We start from the raw sequence: 18,326 nt of genomic DNA on the forward strand, positions 1-18,326 counted from the left end.
CTGAATTAGAATTATTCTTGCCGATCCCGGCGTAAACAGCTTCTCAATGTCTCAGCAAGATTGTATGTTCAGCTGGTCGGTTACCGAGGTCGTCTCAACCTTTGTCCAATACGTTCGTCCAGAATCACCTTTGTTCGGCTAAAGTACAAAGACCTTTGAGAGAGATTGTGGTTGGAAGGCACAAAAAAGTGAACACCTCAGATAAGGAGTTAAACATCACCACTCGCCTGTCTGAACACTGCAATCTGATAGAGGTTCGTTCAAAGGCTAAGTGGTCGTTGCTTCTATAGAAATTGCGTCTAATTAACGCCAAATCTGTTTCAGACTACTTAAGAAATCTTAAATTTCCTCAGTTCCGTGCAAAACGATATGCTAAGACAATGAGTCATTCTCACTGCATCGCATCTCCACACAATCTCTACTGCTTGCGAAAACTCTTGCACCTGTTACAGTTTTAGTACAATTCTATTACTTTAAGTATGGCAGACAATTTTTCCCACACATTATTAACAATGTTACAGTAGTACAAACGCTTAGCTAATCTCTGAGAATGAACAGCTTGCTGTCATCGAATGGCCACAATCACTAGCATTTTAAGAACTACGTAAAACTAAGGCGTTCGTTTCCGTTATGTCTTTCTGTTGCTGCCACATAGAGAGATCAGCACTCTGTTGACACTTTGTGGAATTCGTATTGTTATCTAGTAGTAGTACACAAATTTCAGTTTCGCCGGCGCGCATTTCTAACGATTTGTCCATTACCAGACCCCGCGCCCGGGTTTCCGGGTTAGATTCCCGGCGGGGTCAGGGATTTTCTCTGCCTCGTGATGACTGGGTGTTGTGTGATGTCCTTAGGTTAGTTAGGTTTAAGTAGTTCTAAGTTCTAGGAAACTGATGACCATAGATGTTAAGTCCCATAGTGCTCAGAGCCATTTGAACCATTACCAAAACAACCAAATGCAGTCATGAGAATGGTTATGGGAAAGAAATGTATTGACGTCGCGCCATTTTAGCATCTGTAGGTAATTTTTAACGTCATACTGTGCAACTAACATTACTTGAATATGATTGTGTGTGTGTATGGTTTTAAGGGAGTGTCATTCTGACAAAACAATTCGAATATTGAATTAATGGCCTCTATAGCTGGACTTTTCTCCTTTGGTTGTTTATGTTATTTTACACAATGCGTCATTCTCAGCGTTCAACTTTCACGTCAATACTCTTTACTGTGTACACTACAATTACTTCTGAAATGGGTTCAGTACACACATCTAAAAGTTTTATGTATGAACTAGGAAAGTCGCTATAACAACATCCATAACATTCACCAACTGGCCAAAAGCGACTAAATCCTGGATACCGAAAAATCGTTCAGCGAAAAAAAAAAAAAAAAAAAGAAAAGAAAAAGAAAAACTACAAGTACAACGGGTGGACATAAATACTGTAACCAAAATCACAACCCAATACGGTGTAATAAAGCCGTTACTAAAAGGAGCTTCCATTCGTTTCGGAACGAATAAATACAGGTTCCTACATTGTTTTTAAGGGAACATTATACCATTCATCCTGCAAAAATAGTGACAAGTTCAGGTTACAACGATTGAAGTGAATAGCTATCACATTCTGCCCGAAGTAGACCACAAAGGCTCAATAATATTATCTGGTGACTGGTGGCCAGGGGAGATGGGGCAATTCATCCCTGTGCTCAGAAAACCAAGTACTGGACGTTGCAAGCTATCTGAACAGGGGCCCTGTCGTCTTGAAACACCGAATCACCACTGGGAACAAACTTTTTACCATGGGATGGGGTTTATCACCAAATTGGTCACAATCCTTGGCAGTAATACGACCTTTCTAAGTAATACTGGGGCCCATGGAATACCACAAAATGGCTGCCAAATCACCACCGAACCCCTAGCATGTGTCACGCTTGGAACATCTAGTCGTCCAAAAGTTGCAAACAGTTGGCAACAAGATTTATTCGACCAAATGACATACTTCTATTGCTCCATATTCCAAGTTTTATGGATTAGGCACCACGTTTTTCTGGTACGGGCATTTGCCTCACTGATAAGTGGTTTTGTAGTTGCTCGTGCCAGGAGGTTTCGCGAGCGCGACGTTCAATTCTGCAACGGTTTTTGCAAATGTTTTCCTCTTTACTTTTCGTCACCCAGCCTCTTCAGTGACCATCTGTCACGATCAATCAATACACTGTCGCCAGAGTTGTGACAGCGGATGACAGCTTTCCGCTCTGCCTGTCTGCAGTATAAATCTTCAATATGGTGCCTTTTGCAACACCGAACACTTCGGCTACCTTGGTTACGCTAACACCCACCTTTGCCAGCACCAATAATTTGCTCACTTCGATGTCACGCAGCTCCGACGTAATGTACTCGCAGCTAAACAGAAATGTATTCCAACCACGACTTATTCTTGCAACATATTGAGGACACTGCACACGTGCCGTTTGTGGTCAAATAAAAACAGCGCAAACTGCAGGCTTGATTAGCATTTACATTAATGTTCAAGCATACATTTCTCTTACTGTTTCCGGATTTTCTGCCAAACACTGTACGTGAAAAATTGGCCAGGAGATGCCTCACATCTAACAACTGTCAGATATTTTCGAAATTTACGAAAACAACATATTGGTTTTCGTGTTTGTACAACCTCATGAGGCACTTTGACTGACGAATTTCACTTTACGTTTGCTAGGCAGTGTTTTTTTGTATTTAAATATATACTGATGTGGAATTGTACAACGAATTGCGAAGTCTAAGACATGTCATGGCTTTTTCTTACCTTCGATTAAGACTAGTCGATTATAGTAGCCATTGCTGGCCAAGTATTTGAGTACGAAATTTAACTGTAATCATTGAAGATAATTTGGAGGAGGATTATGTTGTTTCAAAAAGCGGACTTTGGAAGCCAATTCTAATTAATGCCTTGCAAAATGAAAGTCATTCAAGTGAACGACGTTATCGGGTGCACGGAATGTAAGCAATTTAAGTATATCTGCGTCTACTGTATGTGACTGATGTGAGAGGACATGTAATATCACGAAAGTTTCTTTAGTTTTGTTTCTACTGCAAAATTTTCCGTAAGGCGTTCTACATTTTCATGGCTCTGCAAACAAGCATTGCAGTATGCAAGATGTGATCTCGTAAGCCCTTTCCACACTAACACACGTTCCTGTTCTAAATAACTGGCCAGTGTATTAGGTACAGACTATTACAGACATTGAACACATTTACCCAATAGTACACCCCTGATGATGACATATGCACTGCTCATGCACTCCAATGATCATTACAAGCACCAGATTTCCTAAGCACTAATCTGAGAATCTGAATTACTACTTCAACCAGTATTTAATTCTGACATTCAGGTGTCAAGTCATTTATGCCATTTACTCTACCTTTGGGTGACAGCATATTGTAGAAACGAAGTTTACTTGATACACACTGGTCCATCTATGAAGGAAACACTTCACAATTTAGATTCTATGTCCACCCTAATGCAAAAGATTCATTATTTACAGGGATTATTGTAGGAGTGCTGTTCTTAAGTCTACCCCAATTTTTACAAGTCTTTTAGTTTTGAAGCTCTAACAGCACACGTGTTTGTAGACTAAATTACCAGAACACAATTACGTTTGTACATAAAGTGATTAACTTGTCAATCAGATTTGCAGTAAGATTATTTCATTTCTTGAGGTAAGCTATATTATAAAGGAAGTAAGTTGTGTTCTTACAGAATTCAACATTCAAGAAAATGAGGCTATGACCACAGAGGGGAAAAAAAAAATTAATTTTATACGTCTAGTTTCATATGACCAAAATTGACACCACAAAAGTTAATAATATGTCAAATGAAATTTACACTTGTCGAATGCAGACAACAAACAGCTGAGCATATATTAGCATAATCAACACTATAACATATGAATTAGCTTTTTTCAGAAAGTACATGATAGAATGCAAGGAGTGACGCACGAAGAAATTCTTCAGTTTCAACTTTAAAGAGTGTATGTTACTTCTAAGATGATATCGTTGTGGTAGATTAGTGAAAATTGATGCAGCAGAATGCTACACACCTTTCTGGGCAAGAGACAAGGAGGTGCAATCCAAATGCAGATTGGCTTTCTGTCTAGTATTAGCTAAGAGACTGCCAATTCTGAAGAATAACTGTGTACTGTTAACAAAAACAAAAGAAAGATCTTAAAGGAAATATACACTGAGAGGACAATGTCAGAATCCTCAGACTGAAACAAGGGTCGACAAGATGTTTGTGAACTTACATCACCCACTTCTTGAATTGCCCATTTGCGAGCCAAAAACGCCCTTTTTGAATTGGAAGAGATACCCCGGAATATAATGCTCTACATCATAAGCAAATTAAAATAAGTAACTAATTTTCGTGTTGAACTATCACTTACTGAAGGTATTGTTCTAAACCCAAATATAGCAGCATTCAGTTGCCCCTTAATATGGGCTTTCCATGACAGCTTATGATCTACCTGGACACCAAGGAGTTTGAATTTTTCAGAATCACTAGGATAAACATAAGCCCATTCCGTGTAATCAAAATATCAGTTAGTTGAATTGTGTGAGAAAAACTCTAAAAACAGATCTTACTGCGAATTATCATTTAGCATTTACTTTCTACAAGCCATGTACTTATGTCTTTAAATGCACTACTTAATGCACTGCATATGTTGCACTGAACATGCTGCACTACCAAGCTAGTGTTATCAGCAAACAAATATTTTAGAATCTCCTGTAATACAGAAGGCAGATTATTTACACATATTCAGGGTTATGGGAGGCATGCTCATTTCAAGCAAAAAGCTTCGAATAGACATTTGGCCTAAACCAAATGGTTTCAGGGATAGAACACACACAATTTACATTTGTTTTTGGGCTAGTGATGCGTACATGTGTCTTACCTACCCAACCTCTTTGGAGTATTATTCTAGCCCAACTTAACACACTGTGTTCAACCTCTTTGCTTGTGATGTCTTTCTGTCACTAAACTAGCCCACTGAACGTGCAGTTGGCCATGGTGAAACTGAGTGAAGGACAGTTCCAGGGAAAAGTGAAGTTAACTGTGTTTGCACACATGCTGGCTAAAATGCCACACATGTACATTAATACAGAATATGCATCTATGGTGTATGTTTAAGGCTTTTGCACATGGTAGTGCTCCTGTTGTTGTCCAAGAACACCGTCGGCATTTTCAGACATGCCGAACTCCCGACTGCAGAGCGTTTACCGATGTTTTCAGCAAGTGGCATGTAATAGGTACTCTTCAAAGTTTTCTTCTAAGAGGTTAGTTCAGCAACCTGTGCAAGAATACCAACACATTGTTGAAAGCGTACAGCATAGTCCCACTACCAGCACACGACAACTTTCTGCACATATTGGTCTCCCACAAATGTGTGTAACGGTATGACGAATTTACGTGCGCAAAACTTTTACCCATTTCACATCCAGCACGCCCACAATATTAACACTAGCAGTAGTACTACATGAACCTAAATCTTTTCACCGTTCAAATTACAATTGTCATTTACTTCTATTAATATTATTCATTGACGCAGCACATTTACACAGAAGAGAATCAACGACGCCTATTATAAATCAATGGTCACAGGAAAATCCGTTTGATGCAAAGGAAAGCAATTTCCAAGACCATTTTTCGATCAATGTTTAGAGCGGCACAATCAGTAACATGTTGAGAGGTGACGCATTTCAGAAGACCAAATGACGGGATAGAATTACTTAATTTTTTGGAAAGTTCATTTGTAGAACATACTGGTTCGCAGCTCATGGTCTCGCAGTAGCGTTCTCACTTCCTGAGCACGGGGTCAGGGATTTTCACCTGCCTCGAGATGACTGGGTGTTTGTGTCCTCTTCGTCGCAATCATTTATCCCCATTATGGTCGGAGGAAGGCAACGGCAAACTACCTCCACTAGGACCTTGCCTTGTATGGCGGTGCGGGTCTCCCTCATCGTTTCCCTATGCTCTATCAAGGATTATGGGACTACACCACCACCACCACCACCACATACTGAGAATGTTGCTTTGGCCATGCAGACTGCGCTGTATTTCCAAGATGGAGTGCCTCCACATTTTACCATATATTATGGGACATCTTATCTGCACTTACCCTAATCACTGAATTTGTCGTGGTAGTACATTTAACACCAGGATCACCAGACCTCACATGATTAGATTTTTGCTTATTGGTTAAATGAAGTCTGAGTTGTACTAAACAAAAGGAACTGCTTGGAAGCATCTGGGAGCTGTAGTCCTCATTTGGGAATGAGGCAAAGGCACTCAGACAAGCAACACAACATGCTCTCCCAAGTGTGCACAAATGCACTGTAGTTAATGAGAGAGTTTATTTAAACAGTTATTGTTAATTGTACAACAGCTGCAATGCAGTGTGTACAATCATACCTAGAAGTGAATGTGTCAACAAAGCAGATTATTCAATCAGCTTCTAACAAAATAGCTGTTTCATAAGACGCCGTAGTGAATGCTGCTGATTTTGTGATATTTTCTTTGAACGAGTGTCATGTCTGTTTAGCTCACTGAACACAGTGAGAAAAAGCTTTTTTTTGTTGCTTAATTATTTAAAAAGTTGTTTAAATGGGTATTAAGTGGCTGACAATAGAAGTCATCAACATTGTTCTGAAGAACATAACCTGTGCTCTGATGGTAAGTAATCATTAAAATTTTAAATGGACACACAAATCTAACTTTCTTTGATTAATACAATAACCTGCAAGCGAACTTCGGATTATTATTTATTTACAGATAGTGACAAAGATAAAATGTATGTACCTGGTGATTAGATATTGAATGACTCAAGAAGTAAACAGAGGGGATTTGGTTTTGGCTTGGTTCCTCTTCCTGTTTTGGATGGTGGGAAGAACTACTTCTCTAATGAATTAAACTAATTATGACCTAATGTAATAGCAACTGTTAATGCTGCAAGAGTGAACTTAACCTGTAAGTGTTGTTTTATTGCAGAATCTTCACCAACTGACTGAAGAGATGTCAATGAGACTGCATAAGATGATGTTTACTCTTCCAGACCAATAATGGATCACTGTTCCAGGACAAGAGACTACAGCAAAAAGTTCAGATAGAACATTTGTGGAAGCGAACAAAAGCACATGTAAATAGAAACTTTTCAAAAGGTTATACTGACCCTGGAAAGGAAAGTGTCGTGCAGGTAAAACATTGAAAAATTATCCTCACACATGTAAATGCAGGTATATGATAAAAGTACCTCAAACGAAGTGGGAAGGAATTATTGATTAGTGGAAAATGAGAAACCATGATTTAAAAGCTTCTTTTATATATTCTTCAGTCACATTGAAAAACCCAGAGAGAATTAAGAAAGAAGCGAAAAAAAGATAAGAAATTAGGTTGCAAAATACAGCCTATGTGGAGAAAGAGTTTTCAAAGAATTTTATTTACTTTGGATGAGTCTAATAAGAGGAATGACAATGTTGTACTGAAAAAACTAACACCAGTGTTTCACCTAAATATCAGAGAGGAAAGAGCCAACTAATCAACCCCCACAGGAAAGAACTGATTGGTTTTTGTTGCGGCCATCTTCACAGCAAATTAATATATACTGCTGTAGTTTAAAAGAAGAACTCCTTCTGCTTGCTGTACTTTTATTATTATTATTATTATTATTATTCACTTGTGCAATGAAAAACTTTGAGCCTACAAGGTATCTTCAGTGGGTATCCTAAACTAATATACAATTTTTTCATTTGCACATATAGGTTATAGAATTAAAATAGTTCATTAAAGTTTTTATAATAAAATGTAAAGGTACTTACTAATCAGCATCTAATTCATTATTAGTAAGCCAAACAGCTTTCTCTCTTGTGGCAAGGTGGTTGTAAGCTTGCAGTTTCCCTTGTGCTCACTGTTTTCAAAATAGAGCGCTGTACCTGCCATTTCCGTGTTTAAAATTTCATTCATTATTGTGACGTCAGATCCCTTAATCAGGCAGGAAGGTTAGAAAATTTAAAAAGGGAAATGGATAGGTTAAAGTTATAGTGGGAATTAATGCAGTTCGGTGGCAGGAGGAAGAAGACTTCTGGTCAGGTAAATACAGGGTTACAAATACATCACCAAATAGGGGTGAAGCAGGAGTAGGCTTAATAATGAATAAAAAATGGGAGCACGATCAGCAACTACGAACAGCGTAGTGAATGCATTATTGTAGCCAAGATAGACACGAAGCCCACACCTACCATAATAATACAAGTTTATATGCCAACTAGCTCTGCAGATGACGAAGATATTAAAGAAATGTCTGATGAGAAACAAATTATTCAGATAGTGAAGGGAGACAAAAATGTAATAGTCATGGGGGACTGGAATTCGACAGTAGGAATAGGAAGAGAATGAAAAGTAGTAGGTGAATATGGAATGGGGATAAGGAATGAAGGAGGAAGCTGCCTGGTAGAATTCTGCCTACAGAGCATAACTTGATCATAGCTGACACTTGGTTTAAGAATCGTGAAAGAGGGTTGTATACAGGGAAGAGGACTGCAGACACTGGAAGGTTTCATATAGATTATATAATGGTAAGATTTAGGTACCAGGTTTTAAATTGCAAGACATTTCCAGGGGCAGCAGATGTCAACCCCTGACCACAATCTATTGGTTATGAACTGTAAGGTAAAAATGAAGAAACTGCAAAGAGGTGGGAATTATAGAAAATGAAAGAACCAGAGGTTATAGAGTGTTTCAGAGAGAGCACTAGGAAACAATGGACAGGAACAGGGGAAAGAAATACGGTAGAAGAACAATGGGTAGCTATGAGGGATGAATAAGAGAAGGCAGCAGAGGATCAAGTAGGTAAAAAGGCAAGGGCTAGTAGAAATCCTTGGGTAACAGAAGAAATATTTAACTTAATTGATGAAAGGAGAAAATATAAAAATGCAGTAAATAAAGCAGGTAAATTGGAATACAAACGTCTCATAAATGAGATCGACAGAAAGTGCAAAATGGTTAAGCAGGGATGGCTATAGGACAAATTTAAGGATGTAGAGGCTTATCTCACTTCGGGTAAGATAGATACTGCCTACAGGAAAATTGAAGAAACCTTTGGAGAAAAGAACCACATGTATGAACATCAAGAGCTCAGATGGAAAACCAGTTCTAAGCAAAGAAAGGAAAGCAGAAAGGTGGAAGGAGTATATAGAGAGCCTACACAAGGGCGATGAACTTGAGGGCAATGTTATGGAAATGGAAGAGGATGTAAGTAAAGATGAAATGTGTGATGTGATACTACGTGAAGAATTTGACAGAGCACTGAAACACGTAAGTTGAAACAAGGCCCCGGGAGTAGACATGTTCGATTAGAACTACTGATAGCCTTGGGAGAGCCAGCTATGACAAAACACTCCCATCTGGTGAGTAAGATGTATGAGACAGGCAAAATACCCTCAGACTTCAAGAAGAATATAACAACTCCTATCCCAAAGAAAGCAGGTGTTGACAAGTGTGAAAATTACTGATCTATCAGTTTAATAAGTCACGGCTGCAAAACACTAACACAAATTCTTTACAGATGGTAGAAGGTGACTTGGGGAAGATCAGTTCGGATTCCGTAGAAATGTTGGAGCACATGAGGCAATACTGACCTATGACTTACCTTAGAAGATAGCTGAAGGAAAGGCAAACTTACATTTCTAGCATTCATAGACTCGGAGAAAGCTTTTGACAAGGTGACTGGAATACTCTCTTTCAAATTCCGAAGGCGACAGGGGTCAAATACAGGGAGCGAAAGGCAATTTACAACTTGTACAAGAACCAGATGGCAGTTATAAGAATCGAGGGGGCATGCAAGGGAAGCAGCAGTAGGGAAAGGAGTGAGACGGGGTTGCAGTCTATCCCCGATGTTATTCAATATGTATACTGAGCCAGCAGTAAAGGAAACAATAGAAAAAGGTGGAGTAGGAATTAAAATCCATGAAGAAGAAATAAAAACTTTGAGGATGAGATCATCACTCTGCAGTGGAGTGTGCACTAATATGAAACTTCCTGGCCGATTACAATTGTGTGCCGGACCGAGACACGAACTCGGGACCTTTGCCTTTCACAGGCAAGTGCTCTACCAACTGAGCTACTGAAGCACGGCTCACGCCCCGTCCTCACAGCTTAGCTTCTGCTAGTATCTTGTAAGCAGGAGATGAGGTACTGGCAGAAGTGAAGCTGTGAGGACGGGATGCGGGTCATGTTTGGGTAGCTCAGCTGGTACAGCACTTTCCCGCGAAAGGCAAAGGTCCCGAGTTCAAGTCTCAATCCAGCACACAGTTGGAATCTGTCAGGAAGTTTCAGAAACTTTGAGATTTGCCAACAACATTGTAATTCTTTTGGAAACAGCAAAGGACCTGGAAGAGCAGTTGAATGGAATTGACAGTGTCTTGAAAGGTGGATATAAGATGAATATCAACAAAAGCAAAATGAGGATAATGAAATGTAGTCGAATTAAATCGGGCGATGCTGAGGGATTTAGAGTAGGAAATGAGACACTTACAATAGTAGACGAGTTTTGCTATTTGGGAATCAAAATAACTGATGATGGTCGAAGTATAGAGGATATAAAATTTACGTCAGCAATGGCAAGAAAAGTGTTTCTGAAGAAGAGAAATTTGTTAACATCAAGTATAGATGTAAGTGTCGAGCAGTCTTTTAGAAAAGTATTTGTATGAAGTGTAGCCATGAATGGATGGGAAACGAACGATAAATAGTTTAGCCAAGAAGGGAATAGAAGCTTTTGAAATGTGGTGTTACGTAAGAATGCTGAAGATTAGATGGGTAGATCATGTAACTAATGAGGAGGTACTGAATGGAATTGTGGAGAAGAGGAATTTGTGGCACAACTTGATGAGAAGAAGCAATCATTTGGTGGCACACATTCTGTGGCAGCAAGGGATCACCAACTTATTCATGGAGGGAAGCGTGGAGAGCAAAAATCGTAGAGGGAGACCAAGAGATGAATACACTAAGCAGATTCAGAAGGATGTAGGTTGTAGTACGTACTGGGAGATGAAGAAGCTTGCACAGGATAGAGTAGCATGAAGAGCTGCATCAAACCAGTTGCTGGACTGAGGACCACAAGAACAACTGTGTCAAACTTTCTCAGATTTTGCTTTCAACCTCTTAAGTATTTGTTTAAGACACAAAAGAATTGCAGACATTGGCTGTAATGTCTGTAATTCCTTATGGCTGCTGGATCAAAAATGGTGTCTGTTGTTTCAGACATGTAGTTTTTTTTGTTTGAACCCAGATGTGTTGATGTAAGGGGTGCGCTTGCGCACACGCACGCAGTGCACATTTTTATTTTATTAGTTATTTATTTTTTCTCTTCTTTAACTGCAGCAATTTAACACATCAAGAGTTTCCCCTAAGCATGTGTGTCAATATACCAGAGAAAATCATCCAACCATAAAGTTTCTTTCTTCAAATTTAAGCATTGAAAAACTTGTTAATCCATGTAAAAAGTTTTGTAAAATAAGAAATGATTAACCTGTAAGAGATTAATTTTATAGATGTATATTTGCAAAGCATTTCAATCGTAAGTTCAAAAAATCTCCCAATGATATGTGCGTGACTTGCAACAGACTGGGAAATCTAATACACTATAGTAATGAAAATGTTCTTGTCAGGATGGCAGAAGCTGTATAATAGGCAAAAACTAAGGATGTCTAACATTTTAGAGATGATGAGGCTATTGCAGTTGTATGTTTTGATTTAGAGAAGAACCTTGCAACATATACTTATCTGCAGTAAGGTGTTTATGTCTGATAGTTGCAGAAGTACAATTTGTGGGTCCCCGAGTTAAAAACTTCTATGGCCACGATGTCCATGTGACAAGGGTCAAGCTTGGCAAGGTTTCCAAGAAATTGCAACCTGCTTACTAAAACATATTGAGAACTTACCATCTACTGTCGAACACACTGTCCCATTTAGCAGTAACTATGGAGGAATAAGTAAGAGTACTGTAGTCATTAGGTCTCGGTCGTTATGTTGTAGCCAATACCCAGAATGATTGTGTTTATCACAGTTTTTTTGTACCCTTGTCGTTCACTTATGGAGTGTGACCAGGGTTCCGCTTTTATCGAAAATTCTAAGAGAACATGTCATAAGGAGGTGTTTGTTCCAGAAACTGGTAAAGAGTTGAAGCTAAGGCCAGCAGCAAATTTCTAGTAGTTTTTTGATATGAAGAGCTCCTTCTTTAACTTGGAAGGCTCTTTAGACAAATACCTTGTATCAAAGACAGTGCGACATTGATCGAAAAAGGTTACAGTCATACAGAGCAATGTCTGGAGTATACTGAAGTTAGGGTAAGACTTCCCGTTTCAATGTTTCCAAGCATGTTTTCAACGGGTTCTGCAACAATGGGTCAAGCATTGTCATGCTACAAAATCACCTTTTCATCTCTATCACTGTATTGTAGCTGTTTATGTTTCAGTGCTCGGCTCAAATGCATCAACTGCTTTCGATAACAATCTACTGTCACTGTTTCCATCAGTTTCAATAGTTTCAAAAACCTTCTCCCTTCCACCACCCTGCCAGTCTCTGATGTCAAAATCATTGTCCTTGGAGTGATGAAACCTTTCTCTGCACGTCCTTTCACTGATAGGTGCCTCACGGTAGGTCTTACCCACCGTTTTCTTAGCCTCAGCCACAGATTTCTTCATGTTAAAGCAGAAAATTAAAACTTCTCACAGATGACAAGGATTGGGATTGTATGTTGACATATTCAATTGATTCCATTGGAATGACTGTGCTCTACGACTGATGTAATCCAGGACAGAAAGAACGTCACCATTGGTTGTAATGTTATCTGTCTTTTATTGCATTGCAGATCTACATTCCAACTTGCAGTGCAGCTATCTTTAGTATGTTATAAGTAGTCTTGCAAATTGAATGTAATTATAATGACACACATTCCTATCTAAATCAGTCACGTACAGCAGCCTCAGTGAACTAATGCTTATACTGCCTCAGTTTGATTGGAGTATGTGTTATAATTATGTTCAGTCTATATGACTATCTATAACACACTGATGAAAGCTGCACTGTAAGCTTAAATCTAGATCTGCAACACAATAAAAAAGGAAACTGACATTACAGCTGATGCTGACCTTCCTTCTGCCCTGGATATTCAATTGATAATAACTTAAAGATGCAATCACAAATTAACTAATATTTTGATGGTGTTATATTTAAGTTTACAACCTAACCCCTGCACCACCATTTGCTGCTACTGCCATCTACTGCACAATAGTGCAAGCAAAGTTGTAGACCTAATATGTTACACTTTGGATTCTAACTAAATTTTGTTTTCATTTTCCTCCTATTTATCTTTCCCAAGTATTGATCAGATACATCAGACACTAAAAATGACTGGTGTGTCTGGTGACATATGCTTCACAAATCTGATTGCCAAACAATGATATAACTGTAAGGAATTTGAAACCTCACAGCAGCAATGGGTTGCACTGGATTTTAAGCTAGAAGAAATCGTGTAAGAATTCAGCCTATCACTTACATATTCCGAGTTTCGTAGAACTATTTTGTACAAATGTCATAAGTTGGTTTCTGTGAGAATCTTGATATTTCTTACTTCATGCAACCTTATGTTAACTGCTGTTCCATTTCAAAGGAATGTATCATCAACATTAAAGCACACAACTAAAATACAGTAAAAGTGGGGAAAATAAAATTACTCCCATGTCCCACATCACCAAGAAGTTCATTTCTTTGATTATCAGTATAAATTAACTCTTCATACCCAACCAAGATGCAGTTCCATAATTTATTTTCTCTACGTCCCCACTCTGTCGTGTGAAGTCTGCTAACACTAATTCAGTCCTCGCTCCATCATGTAAAGTCTGCTAACATTAATTCATATGCATCAATGTTTCAAGCTTTGTTATGTACTCACCAACCCCTTTCCTGTTTCCCCTCATGGATGCACTTACTCTCTCCTTAATAAGCAATAGCCTTTAGTGTTTCAAGTTTCCATTAGAAGTGTAATATAGCTTGATTCTGCCAGTATAGCAGTTAATATAAATCCAAGCATAGGGAGAATTGTTGTTATTGAAACATACAGCTTCATTCGTGTAAGGTCTGTAATATTGGAGGGGAGTGAAGAGGCGACAGAACACCTTGATACATGGCATACATTACCTGCGTTGTGGTAGTAGCAGCATGTCAGGCTCAACATGACTGATGAGATCCATGAAAAAGGGTAACACTATCAAAAATGAAATATGGTAGAGTAAGATACCTTGAGTATAAAGGAAGTCTTCCCAAGATCTTAATACGGTGTAGTTGTATGGCATACAGAAGGTAGAATCCTCTGTTTTCTGCTGCCCGGCTGCTTCACTATTTTTTTCTCAGGATCCAACACACCATTTCATTAAGGATTGTTAGAACTACCATTCTTCCATTAAATTTATCAGCTCTGCTGCACATGGTATTTTTGTTAATGCCAAAGAACTTTGAGAATAATTTAGTTTCGGAATGAACATCTTTGAAAATTTTTTAACAAAGTGAAAGTAAGTTATATAAAAACCACTTTCTAGTTAATGGTTTTATCTTAATTTTGCTTAGAGATATTTCAAATAGTGTTGTTAAGTGGCCCAAGATCGTGGCATGGTGCACGATTCGAGTAGCCATTAGCCTGGACAACAGTGTGTATGGGCAAGACCTTTACATCGTCTAACAAAAAGCATGATTCATCTGAGCTGGTGACATTTCCAGTCATCCACAGTCCTATCTCCATTATCCCGGGCTCACTGCAGTTGTTATTTTTGGGCCAACATGGGAACACACAGGAGTCAGTCTGCTGCAGAGTCCAATGTTTAACAATATGCACAGATTGTTGTGCTTTAAAACATTTATGACTGCATCACCACTGTACACCCTTGTCAGATATGACAACACTGCTTATCTTGCATTACGTAGCGGACATGTTTCTGACCTAGTTCCATCACAAGGCACTGATGTCCAACACCTTGTCACCCATTCATGGTTTCCATAACCCTTCAACCACTTTCCATAGATGATCACAATGGTAGAATGCAAATAGCTTCACTGTTTTAGAAATGTGTTCCCAGGTGTCGGGCCATCACAATCTGCCCTTTGTCAAATCTACTCTCATTAGTGGATTTTGCAATGTATGTTTCCACATTATTGATAGATTAATTCTCCATTCATCTCTGCTCCAATCTGTAACTGGGCAATGGATATGATGCTTTGGCTCATCAGTGTATTTTAGAGCAAACCATTTTTTTCCAGTTATGAATGTCATCCATATAAAATTTAAATGTTATACATGATGAAGAACAATCTAAATGTTACACGTGATAATGAACAATCTCAATTTACAGTGTCTGCTGCTCTGTTGATCACTTACCTGGACTTCAAAATTCTATTTGTGACACAGATTTATAAGAAAGAATCTTTAAACCCAAACCACTTTTCCAGATTTTGGAAAAGCTTTCAATCGACTCAACTGACAAACTCTGGGCAATAATGGATACCAACTTGTGTGTCTATGAAGAAGGATGGAACATTGTCACACTTTAGTCGCAGTTTGCATTCCACTCTACTGAAATGCTGTGATGATCCTGTATTGACATTATCTGAATCTAGCACTTAAACATTTACTCCACCATTTATTAAATTTCTGTACAGAAAATTGTGTCACTGGCTATGTACAAGCAAATCACACCCATGCACACAAACCAGTCCACATTTCAGTCTGTGAAAACAAACATAGGTATTTTATGAAAAAATAATGTTCATGTTGAAACTTCCTAGCAGATTAAAACTGTTTGCCCGACCGAGACTCGAACTCGGGACCTTTGCCTTTCACGGGCAAGTGCTCTACCATCTGAGCTATTTAAGCATGACTCATGCCCGGTACTCACAGCTTTACTTCTGCCAGTATCTCGTCTCCTTCGGTAGCTCAGATGGTAGAGCACTTGCCTACGAAAGGCAAAGGTCCCAAGTTCGAGTCTCGGTCGAGCACACAGTTTTAATCTGCCAGGAAGTTTCATATCAGCGCACACTCCGCTGCAGAGTGAAAATCTCGTTCTGGAATGTTCACGTTCTCAGACTGATTCCCTAATTTCACAAATATGTCTCTAGCTAATACATAAACAGTCTGCAACCAGGTTCACATCCTCTGAAACGACAGGAGTGGCAAATGCACTTATCTTACAACAGATTTTTTTGGTGTTGTTAAATCATTATTGTTGACTGCACTTTTTTCCATCATTCCTGTTTTTGTCATACTTTTTTATTGTGTGTCAGGAGGTAGCTTAAGTTTGGGTGTTCTTCAATGTTTATTAACAGTACAATTACACAACACACACTCAGTTGCTTGGGAATGCAAAAAATTACATGCCTGCATAAAAAGCAATCCAAATGGTAAAATCACTGCCATACATAGTATCTGCAAGGATGATACATATTCTGGAAATACACTAAAGAAATTCAAACAAAATTAATGATTGACATTTTTCACACAAATATACTTCCAAAAATGGCAAAATATGCTTAAAAAGTAAGTGAATAAATCACTAAACCATTACAAAAACTGTTCCCTGTTTGCTTTCTACCACCACCACCACCACCACCACCACCACCACCAGCGTTTAACAAAAAGAGAATTATCAGTGATGGGTGCAATAAACAGGAAGAGAGAGACAGAGCTTCAAAAATTTAAATTATGAAAGTAAATGTTCATTTATTTAAACATTAATTTATGATGTATCACTATTTATTAAACTTATAACACCAACCAAAACTTTAAATTCAGTGTCAGAAGAATGAAAATTTCTTGTTCATGTCAACACACACATACATTCTGAGAACACTTCATTTTTAGGTCTGTTTACCTCTTCTCAGTATTTGTCTCTACAAAATTTGTCAAACCTAGTCATGGCTCATTTATGCCCGAAAGAGATCCACCAAGTAGCTACGAGGAAACACTCCTACCTGGAGATGCAGTGAAAGCATTCACGTGAATCAAATGACAATCCCAGACTTGTCATTAACTATCTCAAAAGTGAAAACACAACCCAGAGTGGGAGAAAAATATTCATATAGCTGACATGGCCGCAGAGACTAGTTTCACTTGACTGAGAAAACAGACTCAATGAAAGAACAAGCAACAGGACATTCAATTTTTAAAACCAGTCTGTTCTCCCATTTCTACGACAATAACAACTTGTAACAATTATTAGCTGGTACTCCAGTGCTTTCCTTTTCTTCCTTAGTTTGCGAACAGAGGAATTTACATACTTTTAATTTAGAAGCAAGTCTGTCGTCAGTACTTACCTTCGCAGTCAGGTTCCACGTAGGGGGCATTGCCTTCTGTGTGCATGTGGCAGACAGTAATGTCCTTCAGACAGTTATTTTTGCCATGCTCAGTCATCGCGTTGACCAGGATGGTCGGCGTTGCTGCCGCCCCCTGGACAAATACGGTGTCACCTGTCACACAAGACCAAAGGCAACTGTCATGGCCAACGCTTCTTGCAAACAATAAAAACATCTGTTAAATTAAAAGGAAAGTCCGCATTGGCCATAATATTCATGTTTTATTGATGGCAGTATCGATTTTCGATCACGTAGTGATCATCTTCAGTGCTGATATGTACAAATTAAACTCAGACTCTGGTATCAAGTTATCAACTGAGAAGCAATCACAATAACCAATATTGTAATCGCTTCTCAGTTTTGGTTATTGATAACTTGATACCAGTGTCCGAGTTTAATTTGTACATATCAGCACTGAAGATGATCACTATGTGATCGAAAATCGATTCTGCCATTAATAAAACATGAATATTATGGCCAACACTGACTTTCCTTTTAATTTAACATATATGGTCGTCGTGCACACAGCACTCCATGGAGTCACCAATCAAAAACACATCTGTGCTAGTAGCTGATTCATTTACTGTCTAAAAGAGCTTACAATACATAAAATACCTCAAAGTTGACAGAGTCCTTACACATGCTCATTCTATAGATGCTGTTTCAGGTTTGACGATTGGTTGGTCGGCTGGTTGAAAGGGGGGTGGGTTAAGCAACTAATCAGATAAATCATCACTCCCTCTTTCAAGGGGTAGCCCATTAACCACCTAAATTTAGTGTCGTGTAGGAGTGATAAAGAGTGAGACCCTGAAAGCAGCAATGATGACAGTGGTGACAATTTGAAGAGAGGTAAAAGTATGAGTCTGCTAAGGCAGCAGGTGG

General features: G+C 38.7%; 1 protein-coding gene across 1 annotated transcript in view; it reads right to left on the reverse strand.

Annotated features, from left to right (window-relative positions):
* Positions 1-18,326, reverse strand: part of LOC126354109 (4-hydroxybutyrate coenzyme A transferase) — a 118,551-nt gene that overhangs the window by 85,450 nt on the left and 14,775 nt on the right. The window contains exon 2 of the mRNA XM_050003502.1: positions 17,406-17,558. Within this exon, the coding sequence (XP_049859459.1) occupies positions 17,406-17,558 (153 nt within the window). The remainder of the gene's footprint in view (positions 1-17,405; positions 17,559-18,326) is intronic.

The sequence above is a fragment of the Schistocerca gregaria genome, chromosome 3 (genome assembly GCF_023897955.1).
Source record: "Schistocerca gregaria isolate iqSchGreg1 chromosome 3, iqSchGreg1.2, whole genome shotgun sequence".
In the NCBI taxonomy this organism is placed as follows: Eukaryota; Metazoa; Arthropoda; class Insecta; order Orthoptera; family Acrididae; genus Schistocerca; species Schistocerca gregaria.